General features: G+C 36.3%; 2 protein-coding genes across 2 annotated transcripts; both read right to left on the bottom strand.

Moving 5' to 3' along the window:
* Positions 1–261: 261 nt before the first annotated feature.
* Positions 262–12,343, bottom strand: sirt2 (sirtuin 2 (silent mating type information regulation 2, homolog) 2). The gene is made up of 16 exons (XM_084418242.1): positions 12,202–12,343; positions 11,992–12,038; positions 10,065–10,116; positions 9,877–9,987; positions 9,616–9,657; positions 7,960–8,066; positions 7,815–7,871; positions 6,190–6,258; positions 5,981–6,110; positions 5,810–5,869; positions 5,379–5,434; positions 5,038–5,114; positions 4,420–4,471; positions 4,259–4,326; positions 1,735–1,801; positions 262–1,625 (listed from the first exon to the last, which is right to left on the bottom strand). Exons 1-16 carry the CDS (start codon positions 12,209–12,211, stop codon positions 1,491–1,493), a joined length of 1,140 nt encoding a protein of 379 aa, XP_084274368.1. The 5' UTR covers positions 12,212–12,343; the 3' UTR covers positions 262–1,490.
* Positions 12,344–13,374: 1,031 nt separating this feature from the next.
* Positions 13,375–18,351, bottom strand: dmac2 (distal membrane arm assembly component 2). Its single transcript, XM_084419448.1, has 6 exons — positions 18,270–18,351; positions 17,246–17,445; positions 16,985–17,065; positions 14,394–14,533; positions 13,868–14,030; positions 13,375–13,686 (listed from the first exon to the last, which is right to left on the bottom strand). The coding sequence occupies exons 1-6, from the start codon at positions 18,285–18,287 to the stop codon at positions 13,488–13,490; spliced, it is 801 nt and encodes a 266-aa protein (XP_084275574.1). The 5' UTR covers positions 18,288–18,351; the 3' UTR covers positions 13,375–13,487.
* Between the last annotated feature and the right edge of the window lie 1,461 nt (positions 18,352–19,812).

Raw genomic sequence — 19,812 nt, 5'->3', positions numbered from 1 at the left:
GTTACCTTATTAAGCAATAAATAAGGAGGGGTCGTTCATGAATATATTACTACAACATTAAGAACAAAACCGTGTTCCTAATTATATGAGAGGTAATGCTACTATGAATATATTATTGCTTATTGCTAACAAACTTACTACACAATAAAATTATTAAGTAAACAATTTTTCATCAAAACATCAAGTAATCAAATTACTAAGGTGTCATCCTTAAGCTAAAAGATATGGACCTGACACATAAAATAAGGTTAATAGTTGGCATGTGGGTGTTATGTAGTTTTAATGCCTTTTGATAACATCACACCACATGCATACATACAAACTTGTTCTTGTTTCCTAATAAGGTTGCGTAGGGCTCAATCAGATATGATAGTAATGTTGTAAAACACTACTGGGCCAACTTCCTCTTACACAACTGAAGCATAGGGTGGATATCATTCCAAACCAAAAATAATCATCATCATCATCATCAGAAAAAAAAAAACAGCCAAATGTATTAGAATAGTTTATATACTGCATATATTATTAATAATTCATTAAAAGAAACATTAATTAATTAACCCTTTTAAAAATATAACATTATAGTCTACAAATGATTGCACAAAAAAAGATAAGTCTTATTAACAAGGTACACCCTCATTAAAATTATGTTGAATATGATGAAACCTGTTAAGAATTTACCTCAGACTTAACGCAAATGCATTTCATAACGCAAATAAATGTAAATCTCATTATAGTAGTGCAAAAAAAACCTATTGCATTTAAATGGTAAAAAATGTATACAGCATGCTATCATTTGTTGTACAGCTTTTGTACGTTTCTATAAATTCTATTTAATTTAAGTTAAATTTTAGTTAATAATTAAAAACAATGTTAAAAGGGGTGAAAAGTAACACTCAATGCTTAAATTAAAATGTCACAGTGCAAAAAAAAAAATCTCCATGGTCCTTAAAGTACGCTTCATTTTCTTTATGTAGAATACATTTTTTAAATAAATTGGGGGGAGTTAAATGTGACCTCAACATGTTTTCCTGTTTCACCCATAAATAGCTTATCAAGCCAACAGCCAAGTTAGCCTGTGAGTCTCATTTAACACAACACGCCACATCTCTGTGGCTTGTTTCAGACACATTTGCTTTTGCAAGATTAAACGAGACCTTATGTGATAAAGCCAAGTGTAATGCTTTAAAAATTACATTTAAAGCATTATGTTTTTTTATAATTGTGTTTCACGAACTGTTTTTGTCAGAGCAGTCTCTTGGCCAAAGCAGAACACCACACTTCTGCTAAAGTATTTGCTGTCTATCTGTCTCACTGTTCCTGTCTGAGCTATATGTGGTTTCTGTACGCTTTCTATAGCATCTATATTACAATTACAGACAAAACAGCTCAGAGAAACAGAAAAACATGATGGACAGTAGATAAGAGAAGGCCAGAGTGGAGTAAATCTAATAGGACTGCCATGCAAACCCTCTGCATGCTCTGATTGGTTATTCTGTCTTGTCAGCCTTCACAGGCTCCGCCCCAGTGCTTCTGGAGCTCTGATTGGCTTCCTTGTCTTTCTTTTTGTCATCTTTGCTGTCAATCAAAGCATGTTCACGCTTCACCATCTCTTCCAGCTCTGCCTGAAACCAAAAAGGTTGACATCTCATGCAATAAACAGTTTAAGAAGGGATCATTTTTACTGATTTAAATTAAATGTCAGATATGCATGTGAATATTTACTGTATTTACCTTCCAGCCCAGCAGTTCGGCAAGAGCCATGCAGCCGTCATCACAGGTGCTCAGGTGAGCCACATCTCTGTGAACGATCAATAAAGTCAATCTTCGCAAACCCCACTTATACATGCACGTGTCTAAATGCTTATTCACACCACCTGCCATCTTAAAAGTTTGGAAATACTTCAGATATTTTATGTTTTTGGTATATTCAATAGTGGGGTATAATGGTGTACTGTATATATGAGTTGAAGGGGAAAATCTGGAATCTACTGCTGCTTAAATGTATATCTAATGAGTGATTATAATCAAGGTATTAATATTTTTCCTTCTAAATATCAAATGGGTTTAATGACATCTCTAGGCTTATGAGATTTTACTTCGTTATGTTCTTTTCATGTATTCTTTAATGTCTGTATTTGATATCTGAATGCAGTAACAGTGCTTGCTCATTTAGCCCGGCCTCCAGAAATGAATTATGGACTTCTTTAATATGTCAATACATCCATCTGCTTTTCTAGGGTACCCTGACAACTATGGTCATTGAAGTCTATAGTTTTAGGGACCATTTCTCAGTTAAAGCTTTACTTTACGGTGTTACTTTAAAGTGTCCTCTGCTTGAGAGAAAGAACGCATTATCTTGATGTTTTGAGAATACTCTCCTGTTTATAGTTAGAGCCTGGCCAAATCCAAGCTTGAAGAAGCTGTGTGTCGGTGTGTGTGTGTTCTTGGTTACAGGTTAAGGAACAACTGCATTATTGGAAAATGACTGAGTTGTTGTTCTGGATATGTTGGCACCCAGCAGCCCAGATCTGAGAACTGGAAGGTCACAATGTGCCTAACTTCAGGGTCCGAGTGTCAGCTGCATAATCTATGGAGATATGCTTCAGTCTATCTGTATATGTGTGGAAAATTACTATGTTTATTGATTTCTTAGACAATGAGAATCATTCAACCTGAAGCAAGGACGTAGCTTAGACCTTGGTGTAGGGCATAACTGCTGTGATCTTTGTAACTGTAAACGGGCGGCCTACGAACTCCTGTGTGAGTCTTGAAGCCGACTTCTGCTGATGAAACTGCAAACTATCTTCAGTAAAACTTTTCTTTAATTTATTATAATTCTGACTCTTGTCTTAATTAATCATTCCTGGTTCTGGGTCTTTGACTGTTAATCCCCTTACAGAGTCATTTGTCACATGCCATTTGTGCCTGTACTTCATAAAGTCCTTTTTTTTTTTTTTATCATATCAAAGGTTAATGCTGAACTGAAGAAATCATATTTTTCCTCACATCAAGCACAATTCCAATTTTGTGGTCAATTTTCAGTAGCTAATTCTATATTACAGATAAAACAATTATTAATTTTTTCCTGAAATAAAATTTATAATAAATCATTAAAAAATTATTTTGCATTAACACAGCTAAATTGATAAAAATAATGTAACTAAGTTCAATATCCTATTATATCAATAGTAAATCCTAGGAATAGCACACAAATAGCACAGTTTTGAGACAATTAACTATATATTGTACCTCCTTATATTCAGTATCATATCATGAATAGTGTGAATAGTTTGTTACACTGTAAAATCTAATTAGTTAAACTTACTTAAAAAAAAGCATGCAAACCCGAATGCCTTCGGAAACTAACTAAAGTGAAACAGGAATATGTTGTACTGACAAATACTTAGTTTGAATACTTCACTTACACAAGAGTTCAAGTAACTAAAAAACAATTGAGTACTTTATAATTTACTGTAGATTTACTCTTGACTTAGTATAGCTACCATTGTTGTGTTTTGCATGTTGAATGTTGAAGTCTGTGTGTCTCAAGCATGATCAATTGCAAGATATTGACACAAATATAGAGGGATTATATCAACTCAATTCAAAGTTTTACAAGGTGTTTATGACATAAGTGTTAGCAATACAAATGTAAAAGATCATTATTCAACATGAAAAATGGATTAGATTTAGTTAGAAGTTAGGTCACCTTTTAAAAGCAACCTATTTATTACTTCCCTTCCTTTAAAATCAAATAACTGATTTCTTGTTGCATCGCTGCAAGGAAGAGAATTACAATAATATAAATGAAGCCCCAAGTACCCAACCAAAGGGAACATCGATCACCATAATGGTGAGTTCCAACAAAAACATGTTAGGAAAATCAACACCAATTTATGAAGTCAGCTTATGTGATGTTCTCTCAAATTTTTCAGTTGTATTGACAATTCAACATTTAAGATGACTTTGGGAAATCAGTGAATGCAAAAGAGAAAAATATTTGCAGAAGTGGAGGAAATGAGCGGAAGTCTATTAGGATTTTTTTTTGGGGATAAACAAGGAATAGTATGTGAATAGTACAGATAAGAAGATTTTTACAATTAAGTTTAGACATTAAGTTAACTAAAAAGTGTTAGTTTGAACACCTGTTGGATTTCACAGTGTACTTGTTTTGTCCAGCACTTCACAATGCTCTTTGTGTGAACAGGCCTCAAGAAGACACGCTGTTTAACATGACAATACTTGGAGGCCTCACCTGTAGGCTTTATCTGAGTCAAAGTCCATTCCTCCTCCAAAAGCGAACAACCCCATGCCAAATTCCGACTGTCGGAGAAAGACACGTAATGCAAGAATGTAATTATAAAACGAATTTGTTTCATTCAAATGTTTATTATAATTAGATTAGCAATTACAGACCTGTCCGGTTTTCTCCATGTTGATGAGCAGTCTAGGACAGCTGTTTGACACTCTGCAGATAAGACAATAAATGAGCCAGAGCTTTAAACAACTGCAGACTTGCACAAAATTCTATTTTTTGATGCGATGCGCTAGCCTGGCTCCGCCCTCCTACGTTCTTCTGCTCAATTTTCATTTTCCTTCAGTACTCCGTCTGGGTTTGAGGTATATTCGTGGGTTTTCTCAGGCCAAATTTTTACCGGTCCAATCCGCAAACAGAGGAAGTGGCTGAGAATGATGACGTTGAGGTTGTGCGCTAGTTTGAGCTGTAGGGTTATGTCACGACCAAACGTTAGCGATTGGTTATGGCAGATCCAGAGTGGCCCTGGGCAGATCCAATCTGTTAAACTTCAACAGAGTTACCCGCCTTCAAGGAAGTTAACGCTTGTCAATGGAGAGTGGCCAGACTCTCTGTACAAATGAAATGTACGAGATTCTGATAGGACCAGGCTAGCGCATCGCAGCATCTTTCAATGTTAATTGTTGGAAAAATAAAATTAACCAACATTATTCATTTGAATTTGAATTTAATTTGTGAATTTAATGCACATTAATTCGGATACCTGGAGACATGCTTACCTACTGACTAGTGATGCGAACGGCTGAACCTGTAGGGATGTGCCCAATATGATGAGAAGATCACATCGAGGAAAGTCCTGCGGTACACAGTGGGATGACAGTAAGAGTCGAACTGAAAATGTGGAACGACTGGCTTTGAGTCAAGTCAAGTCAAGTCAAGTCAACTCATCTTCATTTATATAGTGCTTTTAACAATGTAGATTGTTTCAAAGCAGCTTTACAGAGATAAACGTATAATTTAAGGTAACAGAGATTGGTTTGGCTTTATAGCGGTTCTTTAATAAAGTTATTTTCCAGCTAAATTTTCTAGCTTTGACCTTAAAGATGGGCTGAATTCTCACCATTTTCATGGAAGTGAAGAATCGGGCAGGTAGATTCTCCCCAAAAAACACAATATCTAAAAAAAGGACGAGAAATATATCCACAAAGAGGCAAAAACCATCAGAATATAAAAAGAGACTAGTCACCAATGAAAGCAATATAATGACGGAGTGAATATAGGACTGTTCCTCACATTAAGCTTATATGGTATGGTATTTTTATGCCATAAAAATAGTTTCATTCAATTTATTTGTAATGCTAAAGGGATTCTGCAATATATCTTTTGTGGAAGAAAGAAAACCACACAGTTTTGGAACAATATGAGAGTAAATAAATGATGACAGAATTATCATTTTTTGGGTGAACTATGTCTTGAATCCAAAACTAATTCTAATAAGAAAAAGAAAAGGCTCCAGATATTATTCTTGTTCTTAGAAACGATTGCTCTTACCAGGTTTGACCAGGCTTCCACAGGAGTCGCACTTAGGAATATCTTCAGAGAAAATTTGATCTGCGAGTCAGAAACATGGAATAAGAATTAGTGAAGCGAAACAACATTCCCACATCTCGTTTAAAACTGAAACCAGACACCGCAGAGACATGTCAGTGTTCAATCCTGTACCTTTCATCCAGTCCATGGAGTACTCCTTACGACAGAGGAAGCTCACGCAGTGAGAGGTGTGAAATGTGCCATGAGCTTCAATCAGGTCCTCGCCTTCCAGACCGGCAACTCTCTCTAGAGTATCGATATTCTGAAAAAAAATACATATATTATTGTTTCGCTCGCAAAGTAAGTGCGTATTCAATATATGCAGCCGAACACTGTCTTACCTGAGAGTAACAGCGACTCAGTAGGCCTTTGTCCTTCAGCATCTTCATGAAATAGTGACACACTGTGGGCTGGAGAAACCAAAGCGCATGCAACAGTCAAAACTACATTCATCACAGTATTAGATGGGTCTTTATTTGTATGTGGTGCCTTTCTGACCTCATGACATGACAAAGAAGACCATTGTAATATGTGTAAAACAACAACATTTTTTTCAAATACACATTATACGTCTCCAGTTTGTTCGATTTGTTTATTCTATGCTTGCAAATTGAATGACTGGTATTTAAAAAAAAATACTTATTCCACTCCACACACTGCTGTCTAAAATTAGATTTTTTGGTAAGACTTTACAATAAGGTCTCATTTGTTAACATTAGTTAATGCATTTACTTACATAAACTAAAAATGAGCAATATATTTTTACAGCATTTATTAGGGCTAAGGGGTGAAGGACCCTATTGTTTTCCTATGGCAAACCTTAAAACTTTCAGGCACGTTTGGTGCCCTTAACATGCTCAAAAACTCTTGAAACTTTGCACACACGCTGGAATCATAGACAGTAAAAGAAATGGACACAGCGACCCCATAGACTTCAATGGAGAAAAGTGAAGCCAATTAGAAGCACTCACTTCCTGATGGCCTAGCGTACTGCGCAGACTCAAACTGAGCTTGACGACGTAGATGTGACGTGAGCAACCTGTCTGTCTTCTAGTAGCTGTGCCAAGAGAAATCTGAATCATTCCCTTCTGAAACTTGCAGAGACGGAGAGCGTGAGTAGGAGCTGTCCATGAGCTAGGAGCAGGAGAACATTTGCTAAGTATTCTGATTCATTATTGTGTCATTTTGCCTCCACGTCCCCCCGATTGCCCGCGAGCTTCTCCTCCTGTCCATACGGTAATCTCTCTACTGTGCGACAGAGAGTCGCGTGGTTATGACGCAATCGTTAGCCAATTTTTACAAAAACTGCTTCTACGGGGCCATAACGTAAGATACAAGGTAATGGAGCCTTTTACATATTGTCGTGTTTCTTTAGAAATAAACAATGGACAAATGGAGTCTTTAAACGCCTCAGATGTAAAGTTATTCGCTGTCAAAGTGACGCCAAAATGAATGGGAGTCAATGGAATGCTAACAGCAGGTGATGGCTTGCTAATCAATGGCGGCGCCCGGGGAAGGTACGCTTTCCGGGTGCTGGATTACCCCCTTGGTTGGAATCGTCGGCCATCAGAGGGCTCTGTGGCGCAACCTTTTATATGGTTGTTGTATTTGAGGGGCTCTGTAGTGCACCCCTTTTCACCTACAGTAACCAAACTTCATTTATTTATAGATCTCATGGCACCAACTACTGCAGTAACTGTGGCATATTCAAACAATTTTGATGAAGTTCTTTTACATTTACCCCCTTTAAATAACTTTTGATTTTAATAATGCTGAGATTAACATTAACTAAGATTAATAAATGCTATAGAAGTTGTTCATTGTTAGTTTAAGTTAACTAATGTAGTTAACTAATGTTAACAAATGAAACCACACTGTAAAGTTTGCAGGATTTTTCCATTTGAAGGAAAAAACAAAAAAACAATTCAAGACGAAAGAGTATAAAGAGAGAAGATTCATAAACTACCTTAAACTGTCCTGGGTAGAGCTCTCTGGCCAGAGCAAAGAAGGGCTCCGGATGTTTCTGGAAAAAGACTTTGAAATATGACTAATGTCCTCTTAGATGACAAACAATGAGAGTAAAACAGCAGCATTTATTCAGAATCACATACCTTGAAATAGTCGATCTGAAAGATGGCCTCTGGGTAAGGCAGGTTGTACTTCTGTAAATTGGCATATAGACCAGTGCCAGGAGATCGGAAATCTGGGATTCCAGCAGCTAAATTATGAATAATTTACAGGTTAATTAAAGGCACGCTATGTAACTTTTTTTGTTCAAAATTAACCACAATTTAAATAATGAGTCAATACATCATCAGTCCTTCTTCCAAAACATGTTTTTGTCTTAACCTAATTCCCTATGGTAAGCAATAATAAGCGTTTATATTTTAGATCTCACAGGATGGTTTTTATGGAAAATTGCGAACATGTCACTCGCACGTGATTGTTTCATCATATCTGTAAATAGAGAGAAGTTGCTCCGGCTACTTTGACGTGTGTCTGGTGTGGGAGTGTCATAAGTTAGTTGTTACAAAGAGCGAGATAGCTTGACATGGAGCAGCTAAATCTCCAGCCTCCGGGGAATCACCCGTTTTAAACAAACGCCGAACAGAGGAGAGTCTGCTGGTGAAAAGGGAACGCGACAGAGCTCGTAATAAAACAAGAACCAACACTGGATTGGCTTTTCAGAGATGGCGAGAACTGAGGGATTTGAAATGTTGTAGAAGCGATGCAGAGATGGCTTTTTTATTTCTCAACAGGAGAGTAAGGTATTTAACTGAACAGATAAACTGCCATACGTAGCTCTCTAACAGAGTTCATTGAAAAGCATTAATGGGTAAAGCTACAGTAATGTCTTCAGCTAGCCAGCTTTCCATCTAAACTGGATATATAATCTCTTAAGCCTAGTAGTGAATGTTTTATTAGCAGAAGAATAATATTCATCCACACAGTCAAGCAGAGCCGAAGCACAACCAAAACAATGTTCTTCCGCAAAATGCATGTAGTTTTGATTTTTAACCACTAGAGGGTCAAATATTACATAGTGTACCTTTAATAAAAAAGTAATTAATAAAGTAAATAATAATACATTTAAAAATAAAATAGTGTGACCTCAAATAATTTGCTTCTACAGAATATATTCATGCAGCTCTGGAAAAATAAGACCACTAAGACCATAAGACCAACTGAATCAACACTGAACTGACTTAACAATTGTCTTTTTAGATTTGCTTTACAGAAGAAGTGAAGTTTTTTTGTGTCATTGAATCATTATTTTCTTGTTGATCACTGTAAAGCTATAGCAATCTCTATTGTATAAAGTGCTATATATAAATAAAGGTGACTTGACCTGACTTGCTTTCTTTGCATTATTTGAGGTCTGGCACCTTTTTTTGCAATTTTGACCAATTGTTATTTTCTCAAATAAATGCTCTAAATCACAATATTTTATTTGAAATTGGAAAGAAATGCTATCAGTAGTTTATAGAATAAAACAAAAATGTTGATTTTACTAAAACACACCCAGAGAAACCAATAACTCAATAAAATACAGCAGCAGAAAATACAACAAGTACTATAGCCTGTTTAATTTTAAGGATCAGTGATAGGAAATGGTCTAAAAAAACTAAATGATGACTGTTTTTAAGCAAGAAAACTTGGCCAGAGGTTATAAAAGGGCTCTGTCATTATAACAGGTCTTAAAAATATGATCTATTTAAAAATAACTATTTAAGAAAATTGTATTTTATGATAAGATATTTACTTACATGTAGATATTCCAGCTCCAACCATACAGATAATGTTCTTGCCTGTTGACACAGACAGACACATCAAACTTCCTGAACAACCGACTCCTCAAACAGAGCATTATTTTCACTGCACCAGTGTTTACACTGTTCAGGAAGACAACCTTCAGTTAGCTTTCTTATAGTTGGCTGTACATATTGAATGGAATATAATAAAGTATTTTAACATCGAAAAAATGACACACTTCACACCTACCACCCTCATCTGAGAAGTCAACTCACATTTGTCACTCAGGATGTAGCGGGCGACCCCATCCAGGGTCAGCTCATCCAAGACTTTCTCTCCAGGACTCAGGCCAAGGGTCCGTGAGAAGAGACTGCGCAGGAAATCCACTGAAAAACATTGAACTTTAGCTAAGATCACATGAGCTCTTTAGATGTACTTAAGGGATAAATTCCTTGACACATACTCTCTGTGTCTCCTGAAGCTTCGCCCTCGTCACTGCTGTCGTCAGACTGACCCTGCAAAAAAGAGTTACAAAAAGCATTACAGAGATTACCAATCCACTCCAATAATAGAAAACAACACTCACTATTAAAAATGTCTAAATAATATATTAGGAGTAGAGATGCACCGATTGATCGGCTGGTGACCGGAATTGGCCGATTTTCACGTGATCGGCCATGACCGGCGACCGGCCGGTCAGTCTGACATATGCCGATTTTATGCCGGTCAAATGCACTCGGGCGCCGCATGATTAACCTTTTGAGCGGTACGGTCTCATATATGAGATTTGTATGTCTGTGCCTGAGAGTACGGTGCGGTGCCACATTTAGATGTTCAGTGACGTCGCATAACTGCCAGATTCAAACTGTGCTTTCGCGCGTTGGCTGCCTGGCGCTGAGCCAGAGTCGGACGCGTTCAGCGCTGTTATGGCACAACTAAGCAGTGTTTTCAACCTCATAATGTTTATTAATGTTTGTTATATGTAGGTTTCAGATATTTAAATACACAAGCACGATTAAAACAATACATTTGGAGTTTGTAAAACACACACTGATGTCTGTGGAAGCAGCAATAACAATCTATTCAAATATAATTTGCCGACATGTGTGTTATTCATATCAGACAAACATAGTGGAAGTAACTATAAAGTTTACTCTATTCTTCTCAGTTCACCGGCCACTTTCTTGCATTTATTTCGGAGAAACTGATGAATTCACGTGCTGTAAATCCGACTGACAGGACAACATTGCGGCGCCCATCTCATTATAGATCAAGATTAAAGGTTTTTAAACGACCACTCACTTACACGTATTTGAGAATCGGAATATCAGATAGGCTAGTTGATGACATGGTAAGCAAGTTTGTGAATATTTTGAATAAAAAAGGAAAAGTGAAATAAAAGCGACACATCTGTCATACAGTTTTATTGTGGCTGCGGTGTATCGCGTGACGCGTCGCCATGGAAACATTAAAGGGAACGTTCGCGAAAAAACTCACTCGGGGGGTGGGGGTGTCAGTTAGAATATTTTAAACTTACGCGTGAAAGGGTTAAAGAAAAGATGGAAAATAAATATTTGTGTGTGCTGTAAAGTGGTTAGAAAAAAATTAAATCGGAATCGGCTAAAATCGGTATCGGCAGGTCAAACTCAGTGAAAAATCGGAAATCGGAATCGGCCTAGAAAATTGTAATCGGTGCATCTCTAATTAGGAGTAAGAAATAAAGTGTGAACTTGTACATGGTGGATGTTTGCTAAATTGACATGTTTGTCTAACATATTAATCTCCTATATATACACACACACACATTTTGTGAAAGAATAAACACTAGAAAAATATGATTGATATACTAATATATGGCTGAAATTTGGCCTTTTTTTAAATATTGGCATTGGTTGATAATGATGCCGGCATGATTAACAGATGTATTAGTTCCATTCATGTCAGTTTCAATTCTATTGGCAGCTTTTCCATTATTTTTTTTTAGTACAAACCTTTTTATTAATTAAATAAAAAAATAATCTTTTTTACTATTTTATTTTTTACTTAACTTTTAAACACTGAAAAATATAGGCCAATAATAATGTTGATATTTATAGTAATAATAATAATACTGTAGCACTACCATGGTAAAGTGATGGCACAAAATGGAAATACCATGGTATTTTGATAAATACTTCAGAGCACTTCAAAGAATACCACGTATTTCCAAGGTCCCAAAAAAAGGGTTTTAGCTTTTTAAAAGCCCCAAATTACATGTTATTAGTAAGGTAAATGTCCTTGATTAGTATAATGATGTTTTTAGTGTCGTGTGCCAGGTATAATGAACATATTTTGTTTAATAAATACAAACATCTATTATAAAAACAACTCATGGTTGTATCTTTATTTACCTCGAGATCTGGTGTCTCAGCCTCCTCTTCTGCCCTTTTAGAAACCTCTACAGGACACAATAAATCATATCATACTGATGTGACTGTCATGATAACAAATATCAATCACACAAACAGCGAAAAACTTCCAGTGCACACTTAGCTTTCTCTTTTGCTAAAGGCTAACTGGATCTGACAACACCCACATATACAAAGGCATAATTATATTACCTTCAGACATCTATCCGCTTTCAAACAGTACTATACAATTCCAAAACACATAAAGTTAAGAGATGACAGCACTGTTTTTATTAAAGGGACAATTGCTTGTGTGCGTCGCTAATACTTCTTTGGGTGGCTTGGCTAATGTTGATAGTAAATGTTTAATATGGCACATATACAGTTATTCCTCAAGGGGGCGCATGGAGGCTCAGATTGCCATTTAAATCAATTAATTATATTTTTGGAGAAACATATATGCTAAAAGTACGCTGCTTTAAATTTATTAATGTAAAGGAATGGACCTGACATATGAAAATCCGCCTTTGTAATGGATATATAATTAAAACACGGATCCAGCGATCACAAACGACTGTGATTGGTCCTTCCTGATAGTGATGAGAAAAGTAACACGCATCACATGACATGCCATCTATGCTTCGCAAAAGTGTCGATCATAAATAATTTACACCGATGTAATTAAACTGACTATTTATAGCCATTTAATTTTTATTTAAGTATCGCATCTGACTAATTAGAGACAGCTTTTGGGCCTCGCGTGCACGCCCAGTTCGGCTATCGTGAAAATTACCATTATTTACAATTCTATATTATTTATACATAATAACTTAGTTCTCTGCAGTTTATTGATCAGATCTTCCGGGTGGAAACTAAAGATTTGTTCAAAACATGTGTTTCAAGGACAATGTTGTTACAAACCGTAAAGTCAGCTTTTAAGTCTAATATTTCTCTTTTTTGATTGAAAGTAGATTGTTTAAATATTAACATTAAAGAAAAACATTACCTATAACGAGATTTCTTCATCCACCTTTCCATTGCATGTGCCTCAGTCTGTCTAACACTTAGGTATCCTCACACCTCCATAAAAAGGATTACAGGATTTACTCCGCCTGACTAATTAGACTCAACACCTTTTATGGATGGTACCATAGTATTACCATGTACCACCAAGTGCTGTTTCATAAGGGAAAGTGGTAGCACTTTATTTTACAGTTTTGCATGTACATACCATGTACTTGTTGACTAACTGCGTCCTAACCTTAACCCATGTAGTTACCTTCCATTGCTCAGTGGTTTTGTGGTAAGTACACTGTAAGAAAAGTGCAAGTGGGAAAGCAGCGATTTATATGGTACAAATCATGTTTTAAGAACAAGTTCTCAACATTTACACATAAAACTTTATTGTGTCCGTCTCAAAAGTACAATGTATTTTACAACAGTTATAAATAAGTACACAGAACATACATGGGTACAACACAATAACTCAGCCATGTAGTTTATATATGTCTGACTCCAGTGTTTGCGGAAGCTTCATGATCCTCCTCTGTTGGCTCTCGGGTGTCTGGCTGGATCAGGCCCTGCTCGTATTCAGCTCCAGTGACCCGACAGTGCGGCAGCATTTCCTCCAGCAGAATCCGGACCAGGCCTGGACTCTGAAGCCGGGCAAGTCTCGAAATATCCAGACGCTGTAGCTTTCTGTGGGGTAAAGACAGAGGGGGGGGGGGGGGGGATCAAATAACACAGAAAATGAGGTTTAAAAAAACATACAAGGTATGATTTGGTTATTTGTTGCCCTACAAATATTTTGGGACACATGTCAGACTGAAATTTTCGGAATTTTCGGGCATAAGTCCCAAGTGAAGACTGATTAAATCACCTGAGGTTTTGTAATGCAGCGAGACCTCCTACAGTGACACAAGGGCAGTGGGACACGTCTAACTCCACCAGACTTTCTCCAAAGACATGAAGACGTGCAAGAAACCAGTCGTCCACTTCAGGACATCCTCGCAGAGAGAGACTCTGGAGTTTATTCTGCTTTACTGAGAAGAGACAATTTGTTTGAGTGAGCCAGAGAACAAAAATACACCACGACAATATGTTTTACTAGCAGCTGAACACTTCATAATCTTCATATGGATCATATGTTTTGTTCCCATTTGATTCAGGAAGGGATTTTCTGTTGGCTACGTCTATACTGTTCAACATCTAATCATGACAACTCCCAGAACAGATGTAAACAGCATTTATTGATAAGAATGGGTTAAAGCCCATTCACACCAAGAACAAAAACTATATTAGCTGCTGCTTTGCCGTCTGAATCTCGAAACATAATTTGGCTTCATAATAAGGAAGGATTTCATATTGACTAGTCAAAGGCTGAGACATCAGGAGAAGTTGATTACCAAGGTTGTCAAGTCCATTATGGTTTATTATGGTGCCACTCAGATCCACTTCCTCTATTTGTGCGTCAGGTGTGCTCATGAAGTCATAGCTGAATCTTCCTCTCGAGTCTGGACGAAACCATTCAGACTGGCCTGCAAATCTAGAGACACAAGAGTTGAGCAATGGAGACCATCTACTTGCTGGATGGGTTCATAAACGTTTTATGATCAATGACATATAAAAGTGTCCAAAAATATAGTTCATATCAAGTAAAAAAAAAAAAAAGCTACGTTCTGCTGTATTCATGTTGGTTTCATATTGTTATATTTCATATACAAACTTTTATACCATTAATTTCAATACCATTATTATTTTAAAGGAATAGTTCACTTCAAAGTGAAAACTCTGTCAGCATTTACTCACCATCAAGTTGTTTCAAACCTGTATGAGTTTCTTTCTTCTGTTGAACACAAAAGAAGATATTCTGAAGAATGCTGGTAACCAGACATGGTAGGAACAAAATACTATGGAAGTCAATGGGGTCCATCAACTGTCTGGGTACCAACATCCTTCAAAATATCTTCTTTTGTGTTCAGCAGAAGAAAGAAACTCATACAGGTTTGAAACAACTTGAGGGTGAGTAAATGCTGACAGAAAAGTGAACTATCCCTTTAAGGACTTACTGTCCATGACACTCTTTATGATCTCATTTCCTGCCTTTTTCCCTGCACCACATGATTTTGATTCGGCAGACAAATAGTAATTCAGCAGTTTCGTTTGAAATAATTATGAAATATAAAGCCAAACTACTCATTTCCAGGGTAACACTTTACAATAAGGTCTCATTTGTTAACATAAGTTAATACATTAACTAACATAAACTAACAATGAACAATATTCTCTTACATCATTTATTAACCTTTGTTAATGTTGCTTAAAAAAATAAACATCATGTTCATGTTAGTTCATTAGAATGGCATGAAACTTGGTAAAGGTTTTGGCACTTGCTATGTGAACACACACAAAAAAATATATATTCAAAAAGGTTAAATGAAAAAGATAGTCACACTTGGAAATTAATGGGAAGCGAATTTCATCTAGTGGAAACATTTGGTACAAACAAAATCTTACTGAAAAAGCTCATTCTCACATATATAAAACTCAAATTTGGAACACAACTTGTTTATTTACTTGAAATTCACTTTTCAAATTACATTTTTTCACTGCTAAGTGTCTTCTTTAAAAAGAGACCCAACTTAAAGGCAGGGTAGGCAGGTTTTTTCAAAAAAACTTTTTCCCAAATTTGTTTAAACTGTCTTTATATACCAATACATAATTAAAATTTAACCTCTGAAAAAGAGAGTATAAAAATCGAGTGTCTGTAGTCCTCTCAGGGCTGCAAAAAACACAGCTACTTATTTCCATTCGGAAAGAATGAAATGATTGGCTGGGCGACTGTCACTCTCCCTCGCTACCATGGCTACCACCCCTGCTGCTACAGGAGCTGCCCACATGCGCGCACCCGTTGGCGAAGAGGCACGGAAGCTAGGAAGACTCACAATTATGGCAGAGAAAGAGCAGTCAAAATTCCCAGTACCTGCATATACAGTCAGCGAAGGCAAACAAGGCAAAAAAAGGAAGACAGTATTCGAAAAGGCTATGACCAAAAAGTCTTTGGATAAAGCAAGAAGTCAGACGAGAGTCAATATCGGCGTGACTTTCCAGTGGTGGCGACAACTGAGGGACCTCAAGGGTCATAATGATAAAGTTAGGTATTTTATTACATGTGATTCTGACATGTCGTCACTACATGCTCCTCTCTGCTCGGCGCTGGCAAACGCGTCCTCCAGCTGAGCGGTCGGCATCGCGCGTTCATGTGTTTTGGGGCTTTGGAAGGAGCCCAGAAGGGAGGAGCTGGGAGTGAATGGAATAAGTAGCTGTGTTTATTGCAGTCCTGTGAGGACTACAGACACTCGATTTTTATACTCTCTTTTTCAGAGTACTTACATTTTAATTATGTATTGGTATATAAAGACAGTTTAAACAAATTTGGGAAAAAGTTTTTTAGAAAAAACCTGCCTACCCTGCCTTTAAGTCTGTGCTCCAAAGCATCCAAGATTTACCACAGTTTAAGTTGGACATTTCATTTTCAGGTCTGTGCTCAAAAAGTTAATAAATGGATTATAACTACCGTATAAATATAATTTAGTACCATAAAATCCCCTACAAATAGAAAAGATTAAATAAAAACATTTTAATTAATTTCATTGAATTAAAAGAATCAGCCGTTTTTGAGCGCCACGCGAGGAACACCATAAATGTATTAGTCTGAGATTAACATTAACTAAGATTAATAAATGCTGCAGAAGTGTTGTTCATTGTAGTTAATGTAGTTAACTAATGTTAACGAATGAAACCTTATTGTTTTTTCTTCATAATGACTTAAGACTTTATGCCCTCAATTAACTTTAATTCACAAAAAAGATTCAGCAGTAAAATGTGTATTCAATTAATTCATGTTTGAATTTCATTTTAAAGGTAGTTTTTAATTGATTAACAGACATAAAAAATATAGGATATAAAAAAGGGGCGTCACATCATGGACTCTTACCTGAAACTCCCTCTGAGAGTCAGAATATAATAGGCCGCTCCTATATTATCACCAAACCTCTGCTGTGCATAACCAAAAAACCTACAGAAAAAAAGACCTTAAAGTCAACATTTCAGCAGAAAGAAATACGTAAATGAATAAAAAATGATTTGTTTATAGAGACACTATACAGCCACTATGGTTTTCATTTACAGTGCAATATTCTATTGGACAATAAGACAACATACATCAACACATCTGAGCACACATACACTGACTTACGTATTCTTGCTTCTGACCAATTTCGTCCTCGCCCACTCATTCCAACCTACAATGTGCTCCACATCATAGAAGTAGCGACTGAGGTTTAATAAGAGCCTGGTGAAGACAGATGGAGGAGCAGCTGAACTCAAACCCCTCCTGACAGCAACAGCAGCAGCAGCAGCACAGGTGTGTGCTGAACATCTCCTCATGCCATGGGACTTATGAAAGAGACAATATATGAGACATAAAGAGCATTTACAACATGATGCTACCAAGAAGATGAACAAGTTTCAGATTAAAAGCATATCCAGTTAACAACAACATATTCTTGATGAAACTTAGACTAATAATAATATATAGTACGTGAAACTGTAGCATGAATTTAGCCCTCACAGAAGTACTGTGGTTTCATGGATGAGAGATCAGATGGCATTATCATCATGGTAAAGTGATAAATAATGGCAAGCTCCATGACATTTATAAGGGTTTCCATTTGTAATTCTGAACAATCAGCCTCCTTTCAATTCATGAGCTGGAACATGAGATGAATAGGCCTAATTTCTATAGGTGGCATTTCAAACATTGATTGATTACCAGCATCTAATATTTCTGAAAATACCCCATATGTGGTGCTGGCTGGATTAATATGTTTATGGGTAATTAATACTGAAAATGACATTCTATTAAATAGGACAATTGGAGCAGTTTCTTTGAAATATTTAATTTAAAATCTACGTTCATAAATTAAAATTGTAATTCCTGAATTTGAATCGAATTAATTAATTCCTTGACATTACTTTAGGTAGCAACCTCATAACACCATGGCACCAAGTACAACACAACAAAAAAAACATTACATTACCATGGTATAAACATGGCAACATGGTGCATTGTGCTAGTTTTTTTTGCTAGTAGTGAAGTGACTCGATTGTAAAATGAGCCAATTGTAATGTAAAACTCTGGCGTGTGTTGTGGAGAGAAAACCAACAGCAACAATTTCCTCAATAAATGAAATGTGTGCACGCAGGACAGTTGAACTCACCAGCAAGGAGGCTGCCATGTTTGTTTGCTTTCTTCTGTAATTTCAAAGATTTGACGTTAGGAGGCGCGATCTCAGCGAACCCAATGAACTAATGTCCATATACATTTTAACTGAGTTCGGATTAGTTTTATAATGTAGACATTTTATTGGCTTATTTGTATAATAAAAAAGAGTTAATTGTTAATTAAAATAGTTAATTGTCTCATTTGTATATATCAGTGGTGTGTGTGTGTATACAGTTTGCATGCTTGCGTTTTCGTTACACTTACATATTTTGACCAGCAGATGTCGCCACCGTGTAGTATTTTGAGCTTCTCAAAACAGTGAATGATTGGTTCAGTTGATTCGGAGCCTCGAGAAAAGCTCTGTTTTTCCCACCACTACTTGGGGAAGTTGCTTCTGTCTCTTCATGTAATCCCAGTCTGACTTGGGTGAGATCAGATGATCTCTGTGTGGGTCAGAAAATCTGTTGCAAGACTTGGACATTCAAAATTAGATTTCCTGAAGGTAAGTAGCCCGTGTGGATGAAAACAAAGAGCTTACTTGCACACCTCCAAAAGGTTTGTCTTTGGACCACTGACGCAAGAACTCTCACATCAACTACAGTTTGATGAAAATACATCTGCTTATATTGTGCCAAAACTTATATGATTGTAAAATTAAGGGGCCATGACATGAGAAATCAAATTTGACTTGATCTTTTGACATATGATATAAGAGGTATTTGTCCCATTAAAACATCCTGCAAATTTTAACAGCTTAAAAAGGCCTCCTTATTATAAAAAAGCATGTATGGGTCGACAGTTGATGACCCTATTGCCTTACATACTATGGGGAAAAATGCAATGTAAGTCAGTGGGGTCCCATCCATTGTTTGGTCATACCAACATTCTCCAAAATATCTTCTTTTGTGCTCAGCAGAAGAAAGAAACTCATTTGGGTTTGGAACAACTTGAGGGAGAGTAAATGATGAATATTACTAGCCCTGTTGCTTTCCAGTGACCCTCACCAACCCAAATCTCCAAACCCAATCATTTATATATTGGAAATATATTTTCTTTTCATAAGGGCAGCCCCAGGATCCTTAAATATGAATATTAACTTTAGGTTTGACAAGCACTCTACAATAAATAATTTATTCAGTAAGAAACCTATAATAATCAGGATCTTGTGTGTCCGTGTTTGGGGGTGTACAGTATGTGATGCATTTTATTTCCCTATATATGAATGATCAGTGTATTAAATTATTTAACAGTATATTTGAAAATATACAGAATAATATATTATGTTAATATATTACAATAAATTGTATAATACATAAGGACTTGGCGCTTTTCATATATTGAAAAATATGTTACATGTATGTAATTTTATATTCAGTAAGACACTTCATAATATATAGATGTGTATGTGATCAATATGGTACTGCATGTGTAATATGTAATATTACATTCCCTTTTTTTTTTCTAAAGGGGTGTTTCACTCTTTTATAGTTTTCACTCTTACACAATAGCGATGACAAATATTTTCTAATAGTTTAACA

This window comes from Rutilus rutilus, assembly GCF_951802725.1.
Source record: "Rutilus rutilus genome assembly, chromosome: 9".
Classification (NCBI taxonomy): Eukaryota; Metazoa; Chordata; class Actinopteri; order Cypriniformes; family Leuciscidae; genus Rutilus; species Rutilus rutilus.
The sequence above is the reverse complement of the archived record's forward strand: the minus strand, read 5'-3'. Positions and strand labels throughout refer to the sequence as shown.

What these genes read in the sequence shown, in the direction of transcription:
- sirt2 (XM_084418242.1), bottom strand. An exon ending in CTCCATGGACTGGATGAAAG is followed by an intron (nt 5,870 to 5,980) that starts GTACAGGATTGA and finishes TCTGACTCGCAG; the next exon opens with ATCAAATTTTCTCTGAAGAT. An exon ending in TCTTCACTTCCATGAAAATG is followed by an intron (nt 5,115 to 5,378) that starts GTGAGAATTCAG and finishes TGTGTACCGCAG; the next exon opens with GACTTTCCTCGATGTGATCT.
- dmac2 (XM_084419448.1), bottom strand. An exon ending in TTGGTCAGAAGCAAGAATAC is followed by an intron (nt 17,066 to 17,245) that starts GTAAGTCAGTGT and finishes TTTTTTCTGTAG; the next exon opens with GTTTTTTGGTTATGCACAGC. An exon ending in GCTGCATTACAAAACCTCAG is followed by an intron (nt 13,687 to 13,867) that starts GTGATTTAATCA and finishes TTTACCCCACAG; the next exon opens with AAAGCTACAGCGTCTGGATA.